The 21,020-nt window shown below is 50.5% G+C and overlaps 9 protein-coding genes across 9 annotated transcripts, besides 1 other annotated feature; 7 read left to right on the top strand and 2 right to left on the bottom strand.

Moving 5' to 3' along the window:
• Positions 1–21,020: part of a sequence feature (contig 1.22 729..276296(1)) that runs on past both edges of the window.
• ANIA_01489 (putative MFS transporter) lies at positions 224–1,875 on the bottom strand (the record flags this gene model as incomplete). The annotated part of the gene is made up of 2 exons (XM_654001.1): positions 224–1,573; positions 1,624–1,875. The coding sequence occupies 2 exons, from the start codon at positions 1,873–1,875 to the stop codon at positions 224–226; spliced, it is 1,602 nt and encodes a 533-aa protein (XP_659093.1).
• Positions 2,286–5,013, top strand: hrdA (E3 ubiquitin-protein ligase HRD1). The gene is made up of 3 exons (XM_654000.2): positions 2,286–2,458; positions 2,515–2,619; positions 2,681–5,013. Exons 1-3 carry the CDS (start codon positions 2,435–2,437, stop codon positions 4,877–4,879), a joined length of 2,328 nt encoding a protein of 775 aa, XP_659092.1. The 5' UTR covers positions 2,286–2,434; the 3' UTR covers positions 4,880–5,013.
• Positions 5,648–7,378, top strand: ANIA_10196 (DUF3431 domain-containing protein). Its single transcript, XM_050612776.1, has 2 exons — positions 5,648–5,749; positions 5,926–7,378. Exon 2 carries the CDS (start codon positions 5,967–5,969, stop codon positions 7,179–7,181), a length of 1,215 nt encoding a protein of 404 aa, XP_050468655.1. The 5' UTR covers positions 5,648–5,749; positions 5,926–5,966; the 3' UTR covers positions 7,182–7,378.
• Positions 7,545–10,020, top strand: ANIA_10201 (uncharacterized protein). The gene is made up of 2 exons (XM_050612775.1): positions 7,545–9,384; positions 9,445–10,020. The coding sequence occupies exons 1-2, from the start codon at positions 7,850–7,852 to the stop codon at positions 9,947–9,949; spliced, it is 2,040 nt and encodes a 679-aa protein (XP_050468654.1). The 5' UTR covers positions 7,545–7,849; the 3' UTR covers positions 9,950–10,020.
• ANIA_01486 (ribonuclease P subunit p30 family protein) lies at positions 10,872–12,108 on the bottom strand (the record flags this gene model as incomplete). Its single annotated transcript, XM_653998.2, has 3 exons — positions 10,872–11,892; positions 11,927–11,937; positions 12,033–12,108. 3 exons carry the CDS (start codon positions 12,106–12,108, stop codon positions 11,059–11,061), a joined length of 921 nt encoding a protein of 306 aa, XP_659090.1. The 3' UTR covers positions 10,872–11,058.
• Positions 12,373–13,749, top strand: ANIA_01485 (casein kinase II; the record flags this gene model as incomplete). Its single annotated transcript, XM_653997.2, has 4 exons — positions 12,373–12,700; positions 12,762–13,135; positions 13,184–13,603; positions 13,657–13,749. The coding sequence occupies exons 1-4, from the start codon at positions 12,586–12,588 to the stop codon at positions 13,747–13,749; spliced, it is 1,002 nt and encodes a 333-aa protein (XP_659089.1). The 5' UTR covers positions 12,373–12,585.
• ANIA_10195 (valine--tRNA ligase) lies at positions 14,753–18,254 on the top strand. The gene is made up of 5 exons (XM_050612773.1): positions 14,753–14,884; positions 14,950–15,057; positions 15,140–16,000; positions 16,053–17,147; positions 17,203–18,254. Exons 1-5 carry the CDS (start codon positions 14,854–14,856, stop codon positions 18,207–18,209), a joined length of 3,102 nt encoding a protein of 1,033 aa, XP_050468653.1. The 5' UTR covers positions 14,753–14,853; the 3' UTR covers positions 18,210–18,254.
• Positions 18,453–19,574, top strand: ANIA_10200 (rRNA-binding ribosome biosynthesis protein RPF2). Its single transcript, XM_050612772.1, has 2 exons — positions 18,453–18,475; positions 18,584–19,574. The coding sequence occupies exons 1-2, from the start codon at positions 18,462–18,464 to the stop codon at positions 19,563–19,565; spliced, it is 996 nt and encodes a 331-aa protein (XP_050468652.1). The 5' UTR covers positions 18,453–18,461; the 3' UTR covers positions 19,566–19,574.
• Positions 19,730–20,908, top strand: ANIA_01483 (Tim17/Tim22/Tim23/Pmp24 family protein; the record flags this gene model as incomplete). The annotated part of the gene is made up of 6 exons (XM_653995.2): positions 19,730–19,956; positions 20,008–20,123; positions 20,188–20,214; positions 20,316–20,529; positions 20,586–20,796; positions 20,865–20,908. Exons 1-6 carry the CDS (start codon positions 19,942–19,944, stop codon positions 20,906–20,908), a joined length of 627 nt encoding a protein of 208 aa, XP_659087.1. The 5' UTR covers positions 19,730–19,941.

Genomic DNA, 21,020 nt, shown 5'->3' with positions numbered 1-21,020 from the left:
GTGAATCTGGGTTGTTGTTTATCTTTATGGTAGATTATCGCATTCTGGCCATGATCATAGATCTATGGCTAAAGGAACTTTGAATAGGCCGTTATGCAACGAGAAGGCAGGTCAGCCATTCTTCAGGAAATAAGCTGTATCTTTGCACCTGTCCAGGATCCCACAATTGGCCTTGGGGGCCAAAACAATGGGTTCACTAGGCCGCGAACTCATAGCCAAGGCGCTACTGACTCGCTTCCAAGGTGATGATCAGACCGCTAACGACGCAGGCAATCATCAGCACACCGTTGAATCCTGCCATGATGTAGAAAGGGGCGTCTGAAGACAAAACATCGAACAGTATCCCTCCAAGCTTGGTGAGCAACAAGATCCCCGCCCCTCCAAATAGAGAATATATTCCTGCGATTGAGCCCTTCAAGTCCGAGGGCTGCGGCTGTTTTCGGTCAGCAGCCAGCAAGGGCTGTTGTTCGTCGAATTGGGGACCAGTGGTCGGGGCCCGGCTGTTGCCTGCTACAGTCTCTGCTGCCTCGACTGAATTGGTCAAGCTCAAGATACCGTTGCTCAGCACCGACAAACTACACACAATGGCACCAATTTGGCTAATCCCAACTAAAGCCATCACTACAAATATTCCAGGGTTCCCTCTTTCGCCTTTGAATTCGGGACTGGGCGCGAGCGCGAGCAACAGATAGCCCACGACTCCAGCAAGGCAGGCCACGATAAGCGGTAAATGATACCGTCGAGGCTTTTCCGATAAGTAACCGAAGGCTGGAGCTGCAATAAGCGCTATAAGCTGAGACACCCCGGTCAAAATGGAAGCGAGCACGTAGGCCTTTGGACAGGACCGCTTGATATCCCCAGGGTTGGCTCCTTCCGCAGATTGTCCATCACAAAGGCCTGTCTTGTGATAATAGCTATTCACAAACAGGGGGATAAATAGCGATATGCCGACAGAGGAGGCTCGAGCTACGAACCCCCCAATATAACCGATAAGGATGTCGCGGTTGCGAAGTCCTAGCTTGATTGCAGAGCCAAATTGTTTCAGATATGGAAACCGGGACAATAACGTGGAATAAAAGTTCTTTCTGGGTTCGAAAGATCGAGGCTCGGTCCGCAAAGGTGACCAAAGTGACGTCCATGCCTTGCCGTCTTCGCCAGGAAGATTTCTAAGTCCGACGAAGCAACAACCACTGACCACAAGAGCCAACGCAGCCGCCGTGTAGTAACTATACTGGATAGATTTCGCGGGAGAGAGTCCCCACTGTTGAAATTGAGCTGGCAAGGGGAGGAGAACCACAAGGGATATCAAGGCACCACACCCGGCGCACGTGCCAACGAAACCGGCGAGTCTCGATGAGGGAGCTACGATGGTCCTTGGCTCTGGTTCTTCTTCAAGCTCAGTCCTGGGGCTACGTCCAGTAACTGCTGGTAGGATGGCTGTGACCATTGTTGAAACCGCGGCGCCGCCTATGCTGAATAGTAGTCTACCCAGAAGAAGCTGAGGGTAAACATTTCTAGCCTGGACAAAGAGGATCAAGGCGACAGCGATGATGGTGTAACCGGCGGTGCATATCTATATGGCTAGGTCAACAGGTGATCTGGGTAGATAATTAGAGTGCTTACCTGGCGGACACCAATACGGTCTGAGAGTACACCCCACAAGGGACAGGCGGCCAAGGCAAGTAGCTCATCAGCGAAGCCGAGGGTCCCGACAGCATCGCCCTCCCCTTCATGAAGACCTATCAAGTCTGTGACAACGAAGGAAATGGATGAATTGATGAAGACCAGGAAAGCAATTGAGAAAGGACAGACAGCCAGCAAGTAGGTGGAGACCTGGATGCGGCTAGCACTAAACATAGATCTCTGGGACGCCATTGTCAATTTTGCAGCCTTTAGATATAATAGAAATTCTAGATTCAACACTGGTAGAAAGATTAAGGACCCATCTCCTTGTGATCTCCTAGTTCCGGGGGTTTATTGTATTGAAAACTGATGATTGTTGTCGGTGAAACCTGTGATCAAGTGGATGAATCGGGGAACTAGCAATTCCAAGCTGCCAGCAGTCCAATGCAAAAGAAGAAGTTTAGAAGCGTAATTTCCCGCTGTAGACTATAGTACTCAGGGGAGGGATGCTGTGTTGAAGAGGGCTACAGGAGTTATATATTGTCCGGAGGTGGTTATGGCGCAAATAAGCCCCGCTGACGTAAGACACGAGCGGGCAGCTGTAACTACTGTATAGCTGTCCAGATTCCAGAAGGCGGCCGATCCATCTTCGCTTCCCAACTGTCCACGCGATATCCTTCGGATCCTTTTTCTCTTTCCCTCTTCCCCTGAGGACAGGCACATCTGTCAATGCTTGCGTTGAAGCGACTACGGCCTTCCACATCTTGACGTCGTCAATGATTTTGGGCTTCTCGCCCGCTCTCTCGCGATCATGAGATTCGCTGCCTATGCTGGGGTATGCGCCTCGTTGCACAGAATGCCCTGTTCGAGCTTGCACTGACTTTTCTCTAGGCCTCGGTGGCTCTAGCAACAGGTGTATTCTTGAAAGCACTTCACCAGAGGGCAAATTTCTATTCCGCTTGCGTGTATCTTTCCCAGAGTAGCGCCAATCTCATGGTATTTGCTATCTGTTCTCCGCATCTGCCGTCCCATCCAATCTGACTTAGGTGTCCATTAGATCTTGACAAATGTTTGTCTTCTGGCTGTCGGTTTCCTGCTCTTCTGGCTTCAGCGCCTTCTCTACGGCCCCCTTCGACCTATTGAGACCGAGCAACTTTACGAGAAGGCGTGGTTCGCGGTGACGGAAACATGCTTGGCTATGACAATATTCCGCGGAGAGCTTGGGGCCTGGTTCCTGGTCATGTTTGTGTCCTTGCTTGTTGGGAAGGTATGGGGCTGGATTGGGGAGGGCCGCGTGGAGTTTCTCGAACAGCAACCCCCAGCGAACCCCCTCTTGTTTCATACCAGGCTGGTAGTCTCCTTACTTTTATCGGTGATGTTTGACATCTTCATGCTGAAATATTGCATCGATACGGTCCTTGAACAAGCCCGCCCGGATATGATGGTCATGTTCGGCTTCGAATTTGCTGTTCTCACAATCCTCTCGACCTCCACTGCTGCCAGGTATTCGATTTCGCTTGTGGAGATATATATCAATCGCCAGCAGATGAAGGCTCGCATTGAGGAGCGGCGCCAGGAGATTAGAGCTGCTCGCGAGCAGGCCCTGGCGGAGCACGCAGCGACAGAAGATCAAACCGCAAACCTTGATTTACCCGATGAAAACGACATCAATGAGTTGGAGCTCGATATCCCAGGTTGGGAAGAAAAGGGCCGCTGGGTCTTCTATCTAGATCTACTCACCGACTTCCTTAAGCTCACCGTTTATCTGACTTTCTTCGCTATTCTATTTACGTTTTACGGTTTACCCATTCATATTCTCCGGGATGTTGTGGTTACGATTCGCTCATTCGGACGGCGAATTATGGACTTTGCTCGATACCGAAACGCCACACGTGATATGAACGACAGATATCCTGACGCGAGTGCTGAGGAGGTCGCGAGAGAAGAGGTCTGTATCATTTGCCGGGAGGAGATGACCCATTGGCAACCCGGAGACAGACCAGTTTCTCGAGTTTCGGAAAGGTTACGCCCCAAGAAACTCCCGTGCGGCCACATTTTACATTTCTCTTGCCTTCGAAGCTGGCTTGAAAGACAGCAGAATTGTCCCACATGTAGACGACCGGTCATTGCGCCTCCACGTAACCAAGGACCTGCTGGGGTCAATATGGGACAAGGAAACGGTGGTGCTGGTCAGCAGCAGAATATGCCTCCCGGAAATCAGCCAGTCAACCAAAACCCCCCAGCAGATGGCCTTCCTAGGGCTCGAATTTACCAATTCGGTCCATTTAGGATCGGATTTGGCGCGGGAAGAGGGGATCTCTTCAACAATCTGCATCAACAGATTCATCAGGGCAACGGTCCTTGGCAGCCAGGTATGAATCCTAACCCTGCTGGCGCCAGACAAATTGGCTTTGGGTTCGGCTTCGGACGGCCTCCGCTGCAACAAGCGCCTGCACCGGCTGCACCAGCTGCAACCCAGCCGGTCCCGACGCCCACTTCGAACCTGCCCAACCTGCAAAACCAACTCCTGCAGATGGAGCAACAAATTGCGAACGAGATCAATGGCCTGCGCATCGCTGCGGATCAGCTGAACCTCGTTAGATTACTGCAGACAGAGCTCCAACGCCTTCGTACTTTGCAATCGCAACCATTAAACAACCAGACTAACATTCCGCAAAATCCCTCTCCATCAATACCTTCAATATCCCCTACAACTACACGCCCTCGAATTGTCTCTAACCCGGAAACGGCGCCTATGGGAGCTGGTGACCCTCGTCTACCAGATGGACTGACACTTCCCCAAGGCTGGACCCTGGTTCCCCTCCACTCTGTACAACCAGGACTGAGCGCATCCTCGAATGTTGCCGCAAATGCTTCTTCATCGGAGGCTGAACATAGTGCTCCACCATCTGAAGGGATGCTCAACTCCCAGGTACCCACTGACACTGAGAGTCAGAGACCGAGTGATAGGAGCGATGCCGCCACCTCCGGGAGTTCAGGTTTACCAAACTGGCAGTCAAGCCCCTTCTCGCACTCAGCTGCAGACAGCACCGGAGCTATTTCCCAACAGTCAGAGAACCTCAGTTCGGAGGCTGGACTGAGGGCGCCTCTGGCTCCCTCGAAGACTGAGCAAGTTGAGACTCCACTTTCCGAGCACGGCGCAGAGACTAGGATTGAAACCCAGACTTCGGATTCAAGATCCAAAGGGAAGGAGCGGGTAGCCACGGTAGAAGACGCAGCGGACGATGAGACATGACAATTGACTATTAATTTGCATATTTCCTACCTTTTGCTTCCTGTTACTCGTTCTATCCCCAGATCCGAGACCTATCTTCGGACGCTTGACTGTACATAGAGGTGATCCTGATATACCACGGCATAGCGCGACTACCAGGGAAGAATTCTTGCTTAATAATACCAAAATTGATGGAGCAGATCGTTCTTTCACTGCGGAGTAATCGTAATCTGTGCGGCATGGCCGGGCGTGGTACAAAGAATGTGGCCGCATGTCTTACGTAGACCCTGCTCAAGCCCCTGTTCAAGCCTTCTTCAGTGCAACCCTCGTCATTTATCAATCCAATCAGTTGGCGGATCCGATTAGACCGTCCGAGTATCAGGGGGAAGCATCTGCCATGAACCTTGGAATCCAATCATCTTGCGATCGCTGCATGACGATCGTCTTCGGCTTGGAGACTGAGTCAAGACTCGATGGCCTGATTCCGCGTCCAGTGTTCAGTGAATCAAGATCAAATTGGCCGTGCTGTTAACCGTGTAATGCTACAGTTTATCGGTAACAACCTTTACACTGTCATCGAGCTCGGGACATTTTGTTCTCTTCTATTTTGGTGCAAGCTTGCAGGCTGAAGCATCGCCTCCCCGCTTCCTTCGTTGCCGACCGTTTCAGAGTAATTGCGTAACCACCTAAATTGAGAGTGGACACTCTTACTAGGTACAGCAGGCTGAACACTGACAATTGTTAGTAACGTTGCTGTTTCTCCCATGGAGATTTTGTCTCCTCCTTTAACCACTCTGCCTAAAGACAGCTACAGCTTCATATGCTTCTGTCTGTTCGCAGGGGTTAACAATGCGATTCTAATGCATGCCTCTCGCTCCGTTTAACTTGCTGGTACGTAGTCGGCCCCCGGCCCCATCGCAAAACTTCCCCTACCACACAATCGTTCTGTCAGCGCGCATTGGTTTCCATAATGGTCTTACTCTGCGCCTTAGATGACCGTCAAAGGTCATCAGCTCCCTATATAATGGACTGCTAACGGTGCTCATCTGCTGACATTTCGCTTGCAGTACATTTTTATCTTTGAATTGTTCAGCATTCAGTCTACTCTATGGCGACAACGCGCCGCTTCGTTCCTCTTCTCGGCTGCGGCTTCTTCTTTTTCTGCTTATGGGGGCTATTTAGTCTGTCCAGATCATGGACGCAGATGAAAGTGTCGCAAGCCGTCGGCTTAGGCGAACTCGTTTCTACGCCGTCACCAACTCCGTCCGGGTACTGGAATGTCACTGAAGGACCAAAGCAACCGTTCGCGCCGCGTCCCCAATATGTCGCTGGGATTGCCAGACCAGATGGACATGAGTACACGAAGACGTTAGTGATACCTCGGACAACCTACGAAGATACCTCGTGGACGGAGTTTGAAATCCCCGGCTGGGAAACCGCTGTATACGTCGTTGACGACCCATCCGCGCCTCTGCATCCGCCGAAGAATAAAGGGCATGAGGTCATGGTCTATTTGAGTTACATCATTGAGCACTACGATGAACTTCCAGAAATAATTGCTTTCATGCACTCGCATCAATTTGGATGGCACAACGACGACCTTCTTGACGGGAACGCGGCAACCATTTTACAACGTTTGCGACCAGAGCGGGTCATCAGGGAAGGCTATATGAACTTGCGCTGTGGCTGGGGTCCTGGCTGTCCCGATTGGCTGCACCCCGGTACTCTGGAGGAGGATGAATCCAAGCAGGAAGAAATACTACTTGCCAGATCCTGGGGCGAGATCTTTCCCGATGACCCTATCCCGGACGTGCTGGCGCAGCCGTGCTGTGCTCAGTTCGCCGTCTCGCGCGAACGAGTGCACGCTATTCCCCGGGCGCGCTTTGTCTTCTATCGAGATTGGGTTCTTCGCACAGAACTGAGCGATTACATCTCTGGTCGTATTTGGGAATATCTTTGGCATGTTATTTTTACAGGTCAGAATGTGGTCTGCCCGAAAGAGCATGTGTGCTTTTGCGATGGATATGGAATCTGTTTTGGTGGCGAGGACGAATATAACGCCTACCGAAACATGGACTCCGAACGCGAAGCTTGGGAAGATGAGCTTAAACGTTGGCGCAGTCGAGCGGCTGTGATCGAGTCTGCTCGGCGTCGCGGTACTCTTGGAGAGAAAAGTCACCTATCTGTTCCGGAACCGGGGCGAGACATTGAACTCGAGGAACTCATCGCGCGACATGGTGAGCTGAAAGAGGAGCTGTTGCTCAACGCTACCATACGCGGACAGGATGCCAAGGCGCGAGCCCTTGAGGTGGGGATTTGGTGAATGCTTTTTGCTGCATATTTTGTATATTGTTTACCATGTACTGGAATTTGGCGTTTTTTGTTATAGAGATGTGATGCTCCCTGTTATGATGGACGGGGCATTGAATATACGAGCGTAATCTCAAACGTAGCGCATCATTTGGCTGGTTCCAAATTGGTCGACAAGATTTTCAATGATAAAAGTTGAGGTTAAGATACCATCCATATTATTATTTCCACAAGTTGACCGTAGGACGCATATACCATTGGATGTTGAGTAATGCCGCCTGGAATCTGCCTCAAAAATATCACGTGACATATTAAGTGGAGGAGTTCTTGAACGAAAAGTTTGCATTGTCTGTCGTAGCTCCAAACTACACAAACAGCCTCATCGCGCCATCTGATTGATCGACCTAGTGCGACTCTCCAACTACCTTACTTCATTATACAGCTGGAAGCTTTGACTCTCCAGCCGTTGACTGGTTTGTCAAACGATAATTCAGAGCCTGTTCTACTGCCCCTGGAGGGTAGCGGGCGAGGGTGTACCATCCGTCCCGCAGGGGTACATTTGCCGGAGTCTATACTAGCTCTATTACCTTTACAAGCAGCTGCTTGTGACAGCTTTGGAATTAACCTATCCATATTACTTAGCGCGTTGCGATACCTGCGAGCGTCGAAAACACGGTCGTCATGACGTCTACCGCTCCGACAAACCAACAACATCCCCCATCCGGACCATCAAGCGAATTCTCTGGTAATCAACCACCCGCTTCATCCGGCGCAGACCAGAGTACACACATTTCAACGAGTGGATATGCGCCGAGCGAGAATCAGCTTGCTGGCTTGGTAGAGGCCGCTACAGCTGCGGCCGGCCAAGACGTGTCGGAGTGGGCAGCGGCAGCAGCAGTCGCCGCAGCAGCTGGCGCCGCAGGGAATCAACATCATCTGGACGGGTACGCGCCTGACATTCAATTGGACGAGGATGGCTTTGACGAGGGAGGCTATGCGGGCATGACTGGCGCCCGACATTATCGTGGACCTGGTTCAACGTCTGGCAATGAGCACGGTCAATCCTCGGGTTTGGCTCGATCGGGGACGAAGAAGAGAAAGAGAAACGAGGATGCTCTTGATCCGGCTTTGGCTGCCGCAAGCGCGAGTCTCGGCCAGCATCACGGTCAACCGCAACATCAGAATCAAAGTCAACACCACGTCCACCATGCAAGCCCGTACCCAGGGGAGGGACTGGAAATTCGCAATACTCCGCCGCAAACGCTTGCGGATGCCCGCGCCGTTGGACTGCACTCCGCTGCAGCACTATTCCGTCAAACCTCAACCAACAAGAAGTATACTAGGCCTCCCATGTCGAAGATGTTCACTTCTCTGGAGCTATCGCCGGAAAATTTTCTACATTTACAAGCTGCGGCTAAAGCATACATGCTAGATGATAGGCATCCGGAGCGCCGTGACTGCGTAGGCCAGCGCGGGAAAGGAGATACAGAGATGGTCAAATTACGGTTATGGAACTGTGTCCGTCACTTCCTCGAGGTCGAGGGCAATGGCCCGCGATTCTTCGGTGAACATGTGGTCAACGAGGGTATGCCTCCTCGGACATACGTCTGGCCAAGGGACCAACAGAAAATCATCTCACTCGTTATTCCGTTGTTGAGGCGCATGGTCACAAACGAACGACAACGACAATACGCTGTCGAAACCAGGAAAGGTGGCGTGGAGGCACGAAGAAGGCGAAAAACAGAAGATAGTATCCAAGACTTCCGCAGTGCGAGTCCACCCAAGTTCTCATCCGAGGACCACCTTCAGATGCAGGCGGATCATCAGCTTCCCGATGGATATAGCTCAACTCAACACCCTCTATCAGCGTCTGCCCCGCCACCACCTCACAGTGAACCATCTGTGCAGGTCACAGAACTGGGCCTTACTGATCTTATCCTGGATGGTTATAGTACAGACTTGGATTCTATTTCAAAGTCGTATGATTCGTACAACCATAACTATGAACTTGATAACCTATGGTCTCTCTCGGGCCTACATTTAGGCGATTGGCGCGGTCTTGTGGCTGCAGTTGATAGCCACTATCAGATTCTTCACGAGGGAGACTATAATTGCAGCGGTTGTTGTGAAGACGGCAACATAGGACGCATTCTCAATTCGACTAGCACCGCAGATCTACGATGGCGTATTGGCGGCGACCCTGCCAGGAATGAGTTGTAAGTCTGCGACATATCATCTGCATGCGAAGAAAACCACTAAACTTTTCCCTCCTGCAGCGCAAGTAGCATCACCCGCGACGTCTCACGGGTTATCCGCGACAATCTAGCAGCTAGGCAAGGCGCTCAAAACCACACATCACTGCCCCAAACCCAGCCTATCCCACCGCCCCTTCCCTTTTCTCATTCATCCGACCTTTCAAACCCCAATCCCCCTCCCGCCCAATCGCCTCTCCGCCTCCGCATCAACATTCTGCAAAACGGGAAGCGCATCCTCCCTTCCTATGACCTTCCCGCTACTCAGGGTCCAGACGTCACAACCGTGCGCCAGCTCGTAGCGCGCAAATTCGCCGGTGAACTTCCTGGTATCCCTTCAGACCTGAATTCGGACTCCAACACCTGGAACGCATCCATAAGCTGGAAATTTAAAGTTTGGCTACCGGAGGGGCTTGTTCTCATTGAGAATGATGGCGATTGGACGCTGGCGCTCCTTGCCGCGGAGAAGGTGGACTGGCTTGATGGCGAGCTGAAGGTTCTTGTTGAAATTGAGGATGAGAATCAGTAGCAAGCAAGGCTTGGGTTTCTCTGTTACTTATTCATCACCCATCTTTATATACCCACAATTATACCCATTTACATATTCGTTTAATTACTTTCATGGTTTCATCGCGCTGGTTTTCCCAATGTATTATGTTGTATTTTGCGACTACGGATGACTACAATGGAATCTTTCTATCTCCTCCGCTTAGAGCTCACTTTCGTCATCTTATAACGGTTACACTCTGCATGGGCACGATTACGTTATATTTGCAAGGGCTGGGCCATTCTTGCTATAGATGTTGAATCTTTTCCAAAAGAATGTATAAATATGCTACGCAGTGGGATCGTAGAGAAGAATTTCGACATGTATTCTGTATAGTTACCTAGAATCACGTTAAAAGTGCCAACTGGTCGAAGAGTTCTATTATTGGTGCGTCTATGTAACTAGTGGCAGTGAGAGGGCGTCCAATGATTGCATAATGCAGAATATTCAGCTTGCAGGAATGACTGGCGACAAGAATGTGCTCATTTAGGTTGGAGATCACTTTGCGAAACCTGCATATGGATACCACCATAGTATGGTCCACCGTGCGAATCATATGAGATATAAAGAACTTGATTTGAATTGTATTGTGATGAATTCTCAGGTGGAGAACACTAGGGCCCGCTCATGCGGACGTGAATGTGACCCAGGCGCGGGTCAACATGGAGTTCGCTTCCAAACACTTTTGTCTGGTATCATCCTTATGCATTCCCCGACACGGCATGCCCCGACTTTGAGGGTCAAGGCACAGAGAAATACCTAAATCATGGTACTTCGTGCCCGTCTTTTCCAACTAAACAGCACCCTATTGCCGGGTTGCCGATTTATCATGAACGATAGTAACCAAAGCACCAGCTAGGTCATCCGGAACGTAGAGGGCCTCAGCCTGGGGTAGGATAGCCACCTTGAATCTGCCTCGCCGTCGTTACATACCGAAATCCCCACATTTGCGTAGTGACTATAACAAGTCTTGAGTTCAGAATCATTGAACTGTTCGAACTGCGATGAGATCTCGTCACCCGTAATCCTAACAATACGACCGTGTCATTGTCGGTTGGTTAAAGGTGTAGCAAGAAAATACGGCACGACCATCACGTTGCAGGAGAATCGTCGGTGCCTGCTAGAGCGGCTTCGAGCCGAGCCTTCTTGGCCCGACGCTTCATCTCGCGCTTGGAAAGAGGCTTCTCGGGCCCATCCGCATCTGGCTCAGGGCCTGTAGATGCCTTCCTTTTCAAATTGTCGCCATTGTTATCAGCGTTTAGCTTAGCACCTGTATCCTTTACAATGGCCACAGAAGCAGCTGCTTCGGAAGCAGGAGGGATTTGTCCACCGTCAACAACGTCGATGATACCGCGCCAGCTGGTCCGCTTCAGTCGGGCTAGAGCAGTAACTTTCCTTGTTTCCGCGCTGATCGCCTCCTTGCCCAGCTCCTGTGACAAACCCCATACACATGCCAGATTAATCACATCGAACGGAGCGCGGACACCTAATGCCCTTTTGGCCTCACTCGACACAATGATTCCGCGACCACGGGCTGCGCGAATCAGGGCCATCGCGTTGCCGATCAGATTTCGACGTGCTTCTAGTCCGCTTCCTGTGACTCCTGGGCCGTAGCATATTTCGAAGCGGATACCGCGAGCGATAGCAGCAGAAAGCATCTTGAACTTGAAGTGATAAGGGTGCCTGATTGAGAGGTCTAAGGAAATGATGTCGCATTCTGCATTGGTGCATGCATTCAGTAACGCTTTCTCGTTGGTTGGGCGCACGGCAACCAGATCATAAGCCTGAGCTATACTGGTAAGGCGCTGATTCTGCGCGGGGTCTGAGAGGGGTATGTTGAGGCGCGTGAGGAGCGTAAGGTCTTTCGGGGCGTCGCTGGGAAGCGGCGGCGGGGTAGGGTTTGGGGGGAGTTTTCCGTTGATAGTCTGCGAAAGGGCAACGGTTGTGTAACCCACTTACTGTCAGGTTAGCTTTTCATGTGGCCATATTCAACCTGAAAAACGCCCGCTGGTCGTGTGGCCCCGGGCGTGGCCAGGGGAGAAAAAGGGTAAAAAATGCGGCATACGTTCGGCGAGAAAGCTTAGCGTTGCAGAGATCTCAGGATCACCCGGGCTATAAGGCACGTTCAGATCGTAGTACATGACGAACCGTTAGAGTTTAAAAAGGGGCCAATGCCAGCTTCTGTTGTTGTCCTCTGCTCCTCAGCAAAGAAAGAACAAGCTCAGAACTGTCCCAGAAAGGTAAGCCACAGTACCCGCATCAATGTTGTTCCGTGATAGCCGCATCGTTCATGACAGCAGACCAAATCTGGTCCCGTGACTCTAAAGGCGGAGCGTCAAGTCGGGGTCAATCCACTATTATCAGCAGAATAGGTTGAAAGAGCCTAACTTTCTCACCAGTGATAGCTCCAGACGATAGCACAGCTGCGACCCATCAAATCGCCTCGGTTGCGCTTCCTCTTGCGGCTGCTGCTGTCTGTCTATCAAGCTTGCGCTGATTTCTCACGCCATCCCAGTTCATCCCAACGCACCGTCCCACCAACCCCGCCGCCGCTTTTCGCCAGTCTGAATATCCAATTGTGGGCTTGATACCAACATTGCTTTTCAGCCGCCATCACCATGGCGCGCGTCTACGCTGATGTCAATAAGCACATGCCACGGTCCTACTGGGACTATGACAGCGTGAACATTTCATGGGGCGTCCTGGAGAACTACGAGGTGGTCCGCAAAATCGGTCTGTTCCCATTCAGTATCGTCGAGATTTGAGGATTTTGTACTAATCGCTGCTCATGCAGGCCGCGGAAAGTACTCGGAAGTGTTTGAAGGAATCAACATTGTCAACTACCAGAAGTGTGTCATCAAGGTTCTAAAGCCCGTCAAGAAGAAGAAGATCAAGCGAGAGATCAAGATTCTCCAAAATCTGGCAGGTGGACCTAATGTGGTCGCGTTGCTTGATGTTGTTCGCGACAATCAGAGCAAGACCCCGAGTTTAGTTTTTGAATATGTCAATAATACCGACTTCCGTACGCTATACCCGCGCTTTTCTGACTATGATGTCCGCTTCTACATCTACGAACTTCTGAAAGCGTTGGATTTCTGCCACAGCAAGGGCATCATGCATCGCGATGTCAAGCCGCACAATGTCATGATCGATCATGAGAAGCGAAAGGTTTGTTGCGTTCCTGTTTTGAATGAATTTGCTCTGATTTTCTTCTAGCTTCGCCTGATTGATTGGGGTCTAGCTGAATTCTACCACAAAGGCACGGAATATAACGTGCGAGTCGCCTCACGCTACTTCAAGGGCCCTGAATTGCTCGTGGATTTCCAAGAATATGACTACTCCCTGGACATGTGGTCGCTCGGTGCTATGTTTGCTTCGATGATCTTCCGCAAGGAGCCTTTCTTCCATGGCAACAGCAACTCCGATCAGTTGGTCAAGATCGCCAAAGTGCTTGGAACTGAGGAACTATTCGAGTATCTTGACAAATATGAGATCGAGCTTGATCCTCAGTACGACGAGATCCTTTCCCGCTTCCCTCGCAAGCCTTGGCAATCCTTTGTCAACGCGGAGAACCAGCGATTCATCAGTGATGAAGCGATAGACTTCTTGGACAAGCTACTTCGTTATGACCATGCAGTAAGCCTACTCAATGCATCTCCGCAAAGGATATCTCGCTGACCTGCATTTAGGAACGCCTCACCGCTCAGGAAGCCATGGCTCATCCTTATTTCGCACAAATCAGAGCCGAAGAGGCGGCTAATCGAAGTACTGCATCCTCATGAGTCGTCTTACGATCATACATGCCGTTATCTTGATCTAGAAACACCTCGCTGTCTAGACCTTTTCCGATGATAATTATCGTTCTACGCGAACCTTACGAATCCTCTTACCACAATATTCTGAATTTGGTCTACGTGGAGAAATACCTGTGAAGATCAGCAGTGAGGTTATGGGACTCTTTGACTTGTGCTGGATTTTATTGAAAGATGCCGGGGTTCAAGGACTGGTGGAAATGGGCGGAGCGACGACGAACAACTGACATAAATTTACCTCTGTTGGGTATTAACCCTACAGCCCTTTCCATTGGCGCGTTGAGCGGGTAGCAATTCCTGTGGCAGAATCGGCGTGCGGTATTGTTTACTTTGTGTGTTTGCGCGCGCGGTCAGAACTCCATCTGGGGCCAACGTCTGCTTTTCTTACTCTGTCTCCTCTTGAGTAGTTGGACTGGTGTTCATGGAAATTTTTCTCTTCAACTCCTACAACCTCCTCTCTGCATTATTTATGCTCATCATCCTTATTCCTTTTCTACTATGCTCCTTCGTGGTTTTGATTGCAGCTATCGGGACATTCATACATTGTTATCATTGAATGGCGCGGGGGTTAGTTCGACAGTCATATAATACACTCATGATTCATACACATGCTGTACCGCTATGTCTTGCGCTTCAGTTGAATGAGTCAGAAGCAGAGGAATAGGTCACGTGCCCCGAGATTTGGCCGGACGTCAAGTTATTGCGCTTCATATTAATCCCTTGAGGACCCATGTAGACTTAGCTTTTCGAGCAGCCATCCGCTTGTTTTGTTCGGGGATGTTCTAGACAATTTACACTATTGTCAGGCCAACTGCAATTCATCATCTTTCCTCTAACAGCATTGCACTACTGGGGACTCATTCAAGCCCCGCAGTGCCAGACTTGATTCGTTCCGCTCTCTGTTCAGCGCCTGGGAAATTTAATTTGCCCGCATTTCCCACAACGTCCGACCCCTCCCCCTCTTATCCCTTGTCGCCGTTTGAGTCATCGGTGGTCAAGATACTTATCCGACATTTCGTGGCGCGAGCGGCGCCTAGGAGACTTGCTCCTCCAATCTATCGATCTTTTTCAAGGATGGCTCAAGACTCAGCTTCCATGAACCCAAGTCAGCTTCATCCCAGCTAACCTACAGTCGTCGGATGGAAGAACTAATGACTGACCTTCTGACAGCTGGTGAGCCGACAGGCCCGAAGGTTGACGTTCCTCCTGTTGGCAATAATGGCCAACAGAACGCTGGCCAGGATGGAGCCGCGCCAAAGGTGAAAACTGAGAAAGAACGTAAGTCGCCGCCAAAAGGGAACGATCTACCACATCATATTCAATATCATCTCGTCTTGCTGACTGGACTATGCCTGCTTAGTGGAGCGAGAGCGCAAAAAAGCCGAGAAGTTGAAGAAGTTTCAGGAGAAACAGGCAAAGGCTGCAGCCAAAACTACGACCCCCAAAGCCGAAAAGAAAGCGCCCAAGGTCGAAAAGGACAAGACAGCAGACGCGTATGATCCTAAAGTTATTGAGGCTGGACGATACCAATGGTGGGAGGAACGCGGCCTTTTCAAGCCTGAGTTCGGCCCCGATGGCAAGGTCAAGCCTGAGGGCTACTTCGTTATTCCAATCCCCCCTCCCAACGTTACCGGATCGCTGCACATGGGTCACGCTCTCACAAATGCCCTTCAAGACACTATGATTCGCTGGCAGCGGATGAAGGGCAAGACTACCCTGTGGCTGCCCGGAATGGATCACGCCGGTATCTCCACTCAGAGCGTGGTTGAGAAAATGCTTTGGAAGAAGGAAAAGAAGACACGCCATGACCTGGGTCGCAAAGCGTTTCTGGAAAGAGTCTGGGATTGGAAACACGAGTACCATGGCAATATCGGTAATGCTTTGCGAAGAGTCGGAGGCTCTTTTGATTGGACTCGCGAGGCTTTTACGATGGATGACAATCTTTCCGCAGCCGTTACTGAAACTTTCGTCCGTCTCCATGAGGAGGGCATAATCTACCGTGCGAACCGCTTGGTCAACTGGTGTGTAGCTCTCAACACTTCTCTCTCCAATCTCGAGGTCGAGAACAAGGAGGTTGAAGGACGTACGCTGCTTGATGTTCCCGGCTATGAGAAGAAGGTCGAGTTCGGTGTCCTGACTCACTTCTGCTACGAGATTGATGGTACTAAGGAGAGGATTGAAATTGCTACTACACGTCCTGAGACTATGATTGGTGATACCGGTATCGCTGTCCACCCCTGATGACAAACGCTACAAGCACTTGATCGGGAAAGCTGCGCGTCACCCTTTCATTGATCGCCTACTTCCCATCGTTGCTGATCCTGAAGTTGACCCTGAATTCGGTACCGGTGCTGTGAAAATTACCCCGGCCCATGACTTCAACGATTTCAACCGCGGAAAGGCCCATAACCTTGAATTCATCTCTGTTCTGAACGACGATGGTACCTTCAACAAGAATGGTGGTCCATTTGCCGGTATGAAGCGGTTTGACGCTCGATACAAAGTTATCGAGATGCTGAAGGAGAAGGGCCTCTACGTGAAATGGGAGCACAACCCCATGAAGATTCCCCGCTGTGCCAAGTCAAACGATGTTATCGAGCCCATTCTCAAGCCCCAGTGGTGGATGAAGATGGAGAGCCTTGCTGAGCCTGCGATCAAGGCTGTTGAGAACGGCGAAATCATTATCAGACCCGAGTCTGCCGAGAAGAGCTATTTCCGCTGGCTTCGTGGTATCAACGACTGGTGTCTGTCTCGCCAACTTTGGTGGGGTCATCAAGCTCCGGCTTACTTTGTACAAATCGAGGGCGAGGAAGGCGATGACAGCGATGGCAATCTCTGGGTCACTGGCCGCAATGAAGAGGAGGCTCAGAAGAAGGCTGAAGCGAAGTTCCCTGGTAAGAAATTTACTCTCAAGAGAGATGAGGACGTGCTGGACACCTGGTTCTCTTCAGGCCTCTGGCCGTTCTCAACTCTCGGTTGGCCTCGTCAGACTCACGATTTCGAAAATCTGTACCCTACATCTGTCCTCGAGACAGGCTGGGATATTCTGTTCTTCTGGGTTGCCAGAATGATCATGTTGGGTATCAAGATGACTGGCAAGGTTCCTTTCAAGGAGGTCTACTGTCATTCCCTTATTCGTGATTCTGAAGGTCGCAAAATGTCAAAGTCTTTGGGCAATGTCATCGATCCTTTGGATGTTATGGAGGGTATCAAGCTTGAGGACCTCCATGCCAAGCTTCTCGTGGGTAACCTTGCTGAGAAGGAGGTTGCTACCGCTACGAAGTATCAAAAGAAGGCGTTTCCAAAGGGCATTCCTGAGTGCGGTGCTGATGCTCTTCGGTTCTCCCTTGTGTCCTACACTACCGGTGGTAAGTTCAGTGACACTGTTTTGGCACTGCGTATGATTCTAATTGTCTGTTGAAGGCGGCGATATCGCATTTGACATCCAGGTCATTCACGGGTACCGTAAGTTCTGTAACAAGATTTACCAGGCTACCAAGTACGTTCTTGGAAAGCTTGGTGATGATTTCAAGCCGCTGCCGACCCCGACAAAGACTGGCAAGGAATCTCTTTCTGAACGCTGGATTCTGCACAAATTCAACGCCGCCGCTAAGGAGGTGAACATAGCCCTGGAGGATCGCGAATTCTCCCATGCTGCTTCCACTGTTTACCAGTACTGGTACAGCCAGCTCTGTGACGTGTTCATTGAGAACTCCAAATCTCTCCTAGCCCCTGAGCTACCACAAGAAGTGCAGGAATCTGCCAAGCAGACTCTTTACACCGCTCTGGAAGGCGCTCTCACTATGATCCATCCTATTATGCCATTTATCACCGAAGAGCTATGGCAGCGTCTGCCGCGCCGTCCTGGCGACAACACTATCTCGATCATGAAGGCCAAGTTTCCCGAGTACAAGGCTGAATTTGACGACTCTACAGCCGAAACTGCTTATGAGCTTATCCTGAACACGTCCAAGGCCATTCGTTCGATCCTCGCTCAATACGACGTCAAGACTAAAGGCGATGTTATCGTTCAAACCTACGATGCAACCAGTCACAAGACTGTTTCCGATGAGCTTCATATTGTCAAGTCTCTTGGCGGTAAGACTCTTGGTGAACTCAGTGTGCTCGGACCCGAGAACACCACGCCTCCGTCAGGCTGTGTCGTTGCTCCTGTTGGTTCACAAGCGGCTGTCTACCTTCGTGTGTCTAAGGAAGTTGCCCTTGAACAAGAAGAGAAGGGCAAGGCCAGCTTGAAGAAGGCGCAGGAAACCGTCCGTCGCCAGACTACTTTGATCAACAGCGCCGGGTGGAAAGAGAAGGCAAAGCCTGAAGTGCGTGAGCAGGAAGAGAAGAAACTCCGGGATGCCGAAAGCGAGGTTGCTCGGTTAGAGGAGCAGATTCGGGAATTCGAAAAGCTGCGGCTGGAGTAGTTATAACTTGAGACCTTTTGTATTTTCGAATGTAAAGACATGAATTATTTAATTTTCATGGATATCTATTTCCAGCTACGGTCGCATTGTTTTTTCAATTGATAGAATGTATACGTGGATAAACAATCAAATATCGCTTATCGATAAGAGATGCCAAGCGCTCTCCGCCCAAACTTTTTCCAACGATTTTACCGGACGTAGCAAAACTTAAAGATCACCAACTTTATCCGTAGCACGTTCTGTCTGATAAAAATGCTTCGAGAAGTGTAAGTGATTGACTGCTACTTTGGCGTCTTACTGCTCCATTTTCGTCATTTATGTTGTCTAGTCTATACTCCGCAACAGGCATTTGTTAACGGTAAATCTCTGCACAGAAAGCCAAAGAACCCGCGCACTGCACGCATCCTCAAGGCTAAAGAACCTCAACTCATTGAAGGTGCAAAGCGCGTATTGCTGCTCCATGGGTCAAAATGTCCTACGCCCCTACATACTGTCCTCAAAGTTTTCCATTCTCTTACGACACCGCATTCCGTCCTCTTCCACAAGAAAAATGAGAACATTCACCCGTTCGAGAGTACCGAGAGTCTCGAATTCCTGGCCAACAAGAATGACTGCGGCATGGTAATTTTCGGAAGCAGCAATAAGAAGAGGCCCAACTGCCTGACAATTGCGCGCATCTTTGACTCCAAAGTTCTCGACATGGCTGAGCTGTTACTCCTCCCCGATGCCAATGGCGAGGGGATTCCCGAGATGAACAGGCTTTCTATGCATGTCGCCATCGGTCTGCGGCCGCTGATGCTCTTTTCCGGCAGCGCATGGGACGATACGACATCGACGACGCATACGATGCTGAAGAGCATGCTGGTGGATCTATTCAAGGGCGAGACCAGTGATAAGATTGACGTTGAAGGACTACAGTATGCGCTTATGGTTGGTGCGGAGGAGCCTACGGCGGGTCTGGCACCTATTATTCATCTACGGTGGTACAAGATCGTCACTAAGCGGAGCGGACACAAGCTTCCTCGCGTGGAGCTGGAAGAGATTGGACCCAAGCTCGACTTCAAAGTCGGACGTATCCAAGAGGCACCTCGCGACGTCATGAAAGAGGCCATGAAGCAGGGCAAGAAACCGAACGAGGAGATCAAGAACAAGAAGAACATCGGTATTGATTTAATCGGTGACAAGGTTGGTCGGGTGCATCTAGCCAAGCAGGATCTGGGTGGATTGCAGACGAGGAAGATGAAGGGTCTGAAGCGGAGGGCTGGAGTGGAGTCTGATGACGAAGGAGACGCAGATATGATGGATGTGGATGAAGTTTCGGAGGACGAGAAGACGAAGCGGGCACGACATGATTAAGGGTACGCAAGATATGCTGTGTGTTTGATTGTTTCTGGCGTTCCGGGTTCAAAGCTTCAGTCTGTAGTAGTTAGTATACTAGTTTGATAGCAACACGTGACATGACGTTGGTGGTCGACTCGGTAGCAACTCACATGCCGAGGATCTTTTCTTCAACGCGGATACAGAGTTGCTGCAATATGCCGCCCACAACCCCCTCCTCAACCTTTATCTTTCGTCCCTAAAAGCCTTTTTACTTCCTGGTGTTGCTCCGATCTTTATTTTCCCCCGATGCTCGCTGACGTCCTGCGTACCATCCGCCGGAGCACCTGAACATCGAACTATCGCTGCCGGCTCGGTCTGCCGAGGCTCTCCGCTATCCCGACGTCTCGACACCATGGACGCTTTGGTTGTATGATTCACGTATTTTCGCACGGACAGCAGATATCTAATTGCCATGCAGTCTCGTCTGGATGCTCTCGTTACAAATGCGGATCTTGCACCGCTCCTGTCACTTGTAAAGGGTATTCGCAATGGCGCAGTATACGGCGCCAAGGTGCGGTTTCCGCATGCTCTGGTGTATGTGGACAAACCCTCGAGGTATTACCTCACAGATAGTATGCTAATAAGATTTCTGTTATAGGATGATTTTTCTTTTTCGATCCGGAACGTAAGACTCCCCGGATCGACACTACTCAACCCAGATCTCCATCTTCTCTCCATCTTCTCTTACGGCCGCGCGACATCAACTGACATACCTACGTCATGCAGTATTCGCGAGAAAGTCAAGCTCGTTCTCAACGCGACCCGCCAACATGCCCGTAACCTCGCCGTCTTTTGCTTTATATACAAGAGCTCTATGATTGTCTTGCGCAATCTCAACCCCGCTGGTGTCGGGAAGGAGGGGCATTACGATAGTTTCCTTGCAGGACTGCTGGGAGGCTACGCGGTTTTCGGCCGGCACAAGTCCAGCATCACGCAACAGGTTCGTTGCAATTCAATGATCACGAGTATCGGAGAACGCTATGCTAACGTCGTCAGATCGTGATTTATATCTTTGCCCGCGTAGTCCTTGGCTTCGCCAAACTCTCCGTTCAGCCCGGGATGCACCCACTATCATCTCTTATCGGCCCTGAAGCACGAAAACAGATCGAGAGCAACGCCTGGGCTGTCTTTGCGTCGCTGAGCTGGGCATCTGTCATGTATCTCTTCCGCTGGCATCCCGAAGTCTTAATGTCTAGTTTGCGGAGTAGTATGGTTTACATGTATGTGTCTTTCACTCTATCTCAGAAAGGGCCACGCTGCTAACTTTTCGCCTAGATATTCCGACTCAGATCACTGGGACTCGTTCCGCAACTTCCTAGTTCACAATAAATAGGTGTCGCACGTGCAGGTGCAACTTCCCGCAGTTTTACTAGGGCTATTTCTTTTCTTTCACTATGGGCTAGGCGTATAGAGTTGGCGCATATTTTTTTT

The sequence above is a fragment of the Aspergillus nidulans genome, chromosome VII, assembly GCF_000011425.1.
Source record: "Aspergillus nidulans FGSC A4 chromosome VII".
NCBI lineage: Eukaryota > Fungi > Ascomycota > Eurotiomycetes > Eurotiales > Aspergillaceae > Aspergillus > Aspergillus nidulans.
The sequence above is the reverse complement of the archived record's forward strand: the minus strand, read 5'-3'. Positions and strand labels throughout refer to the sequence as shown.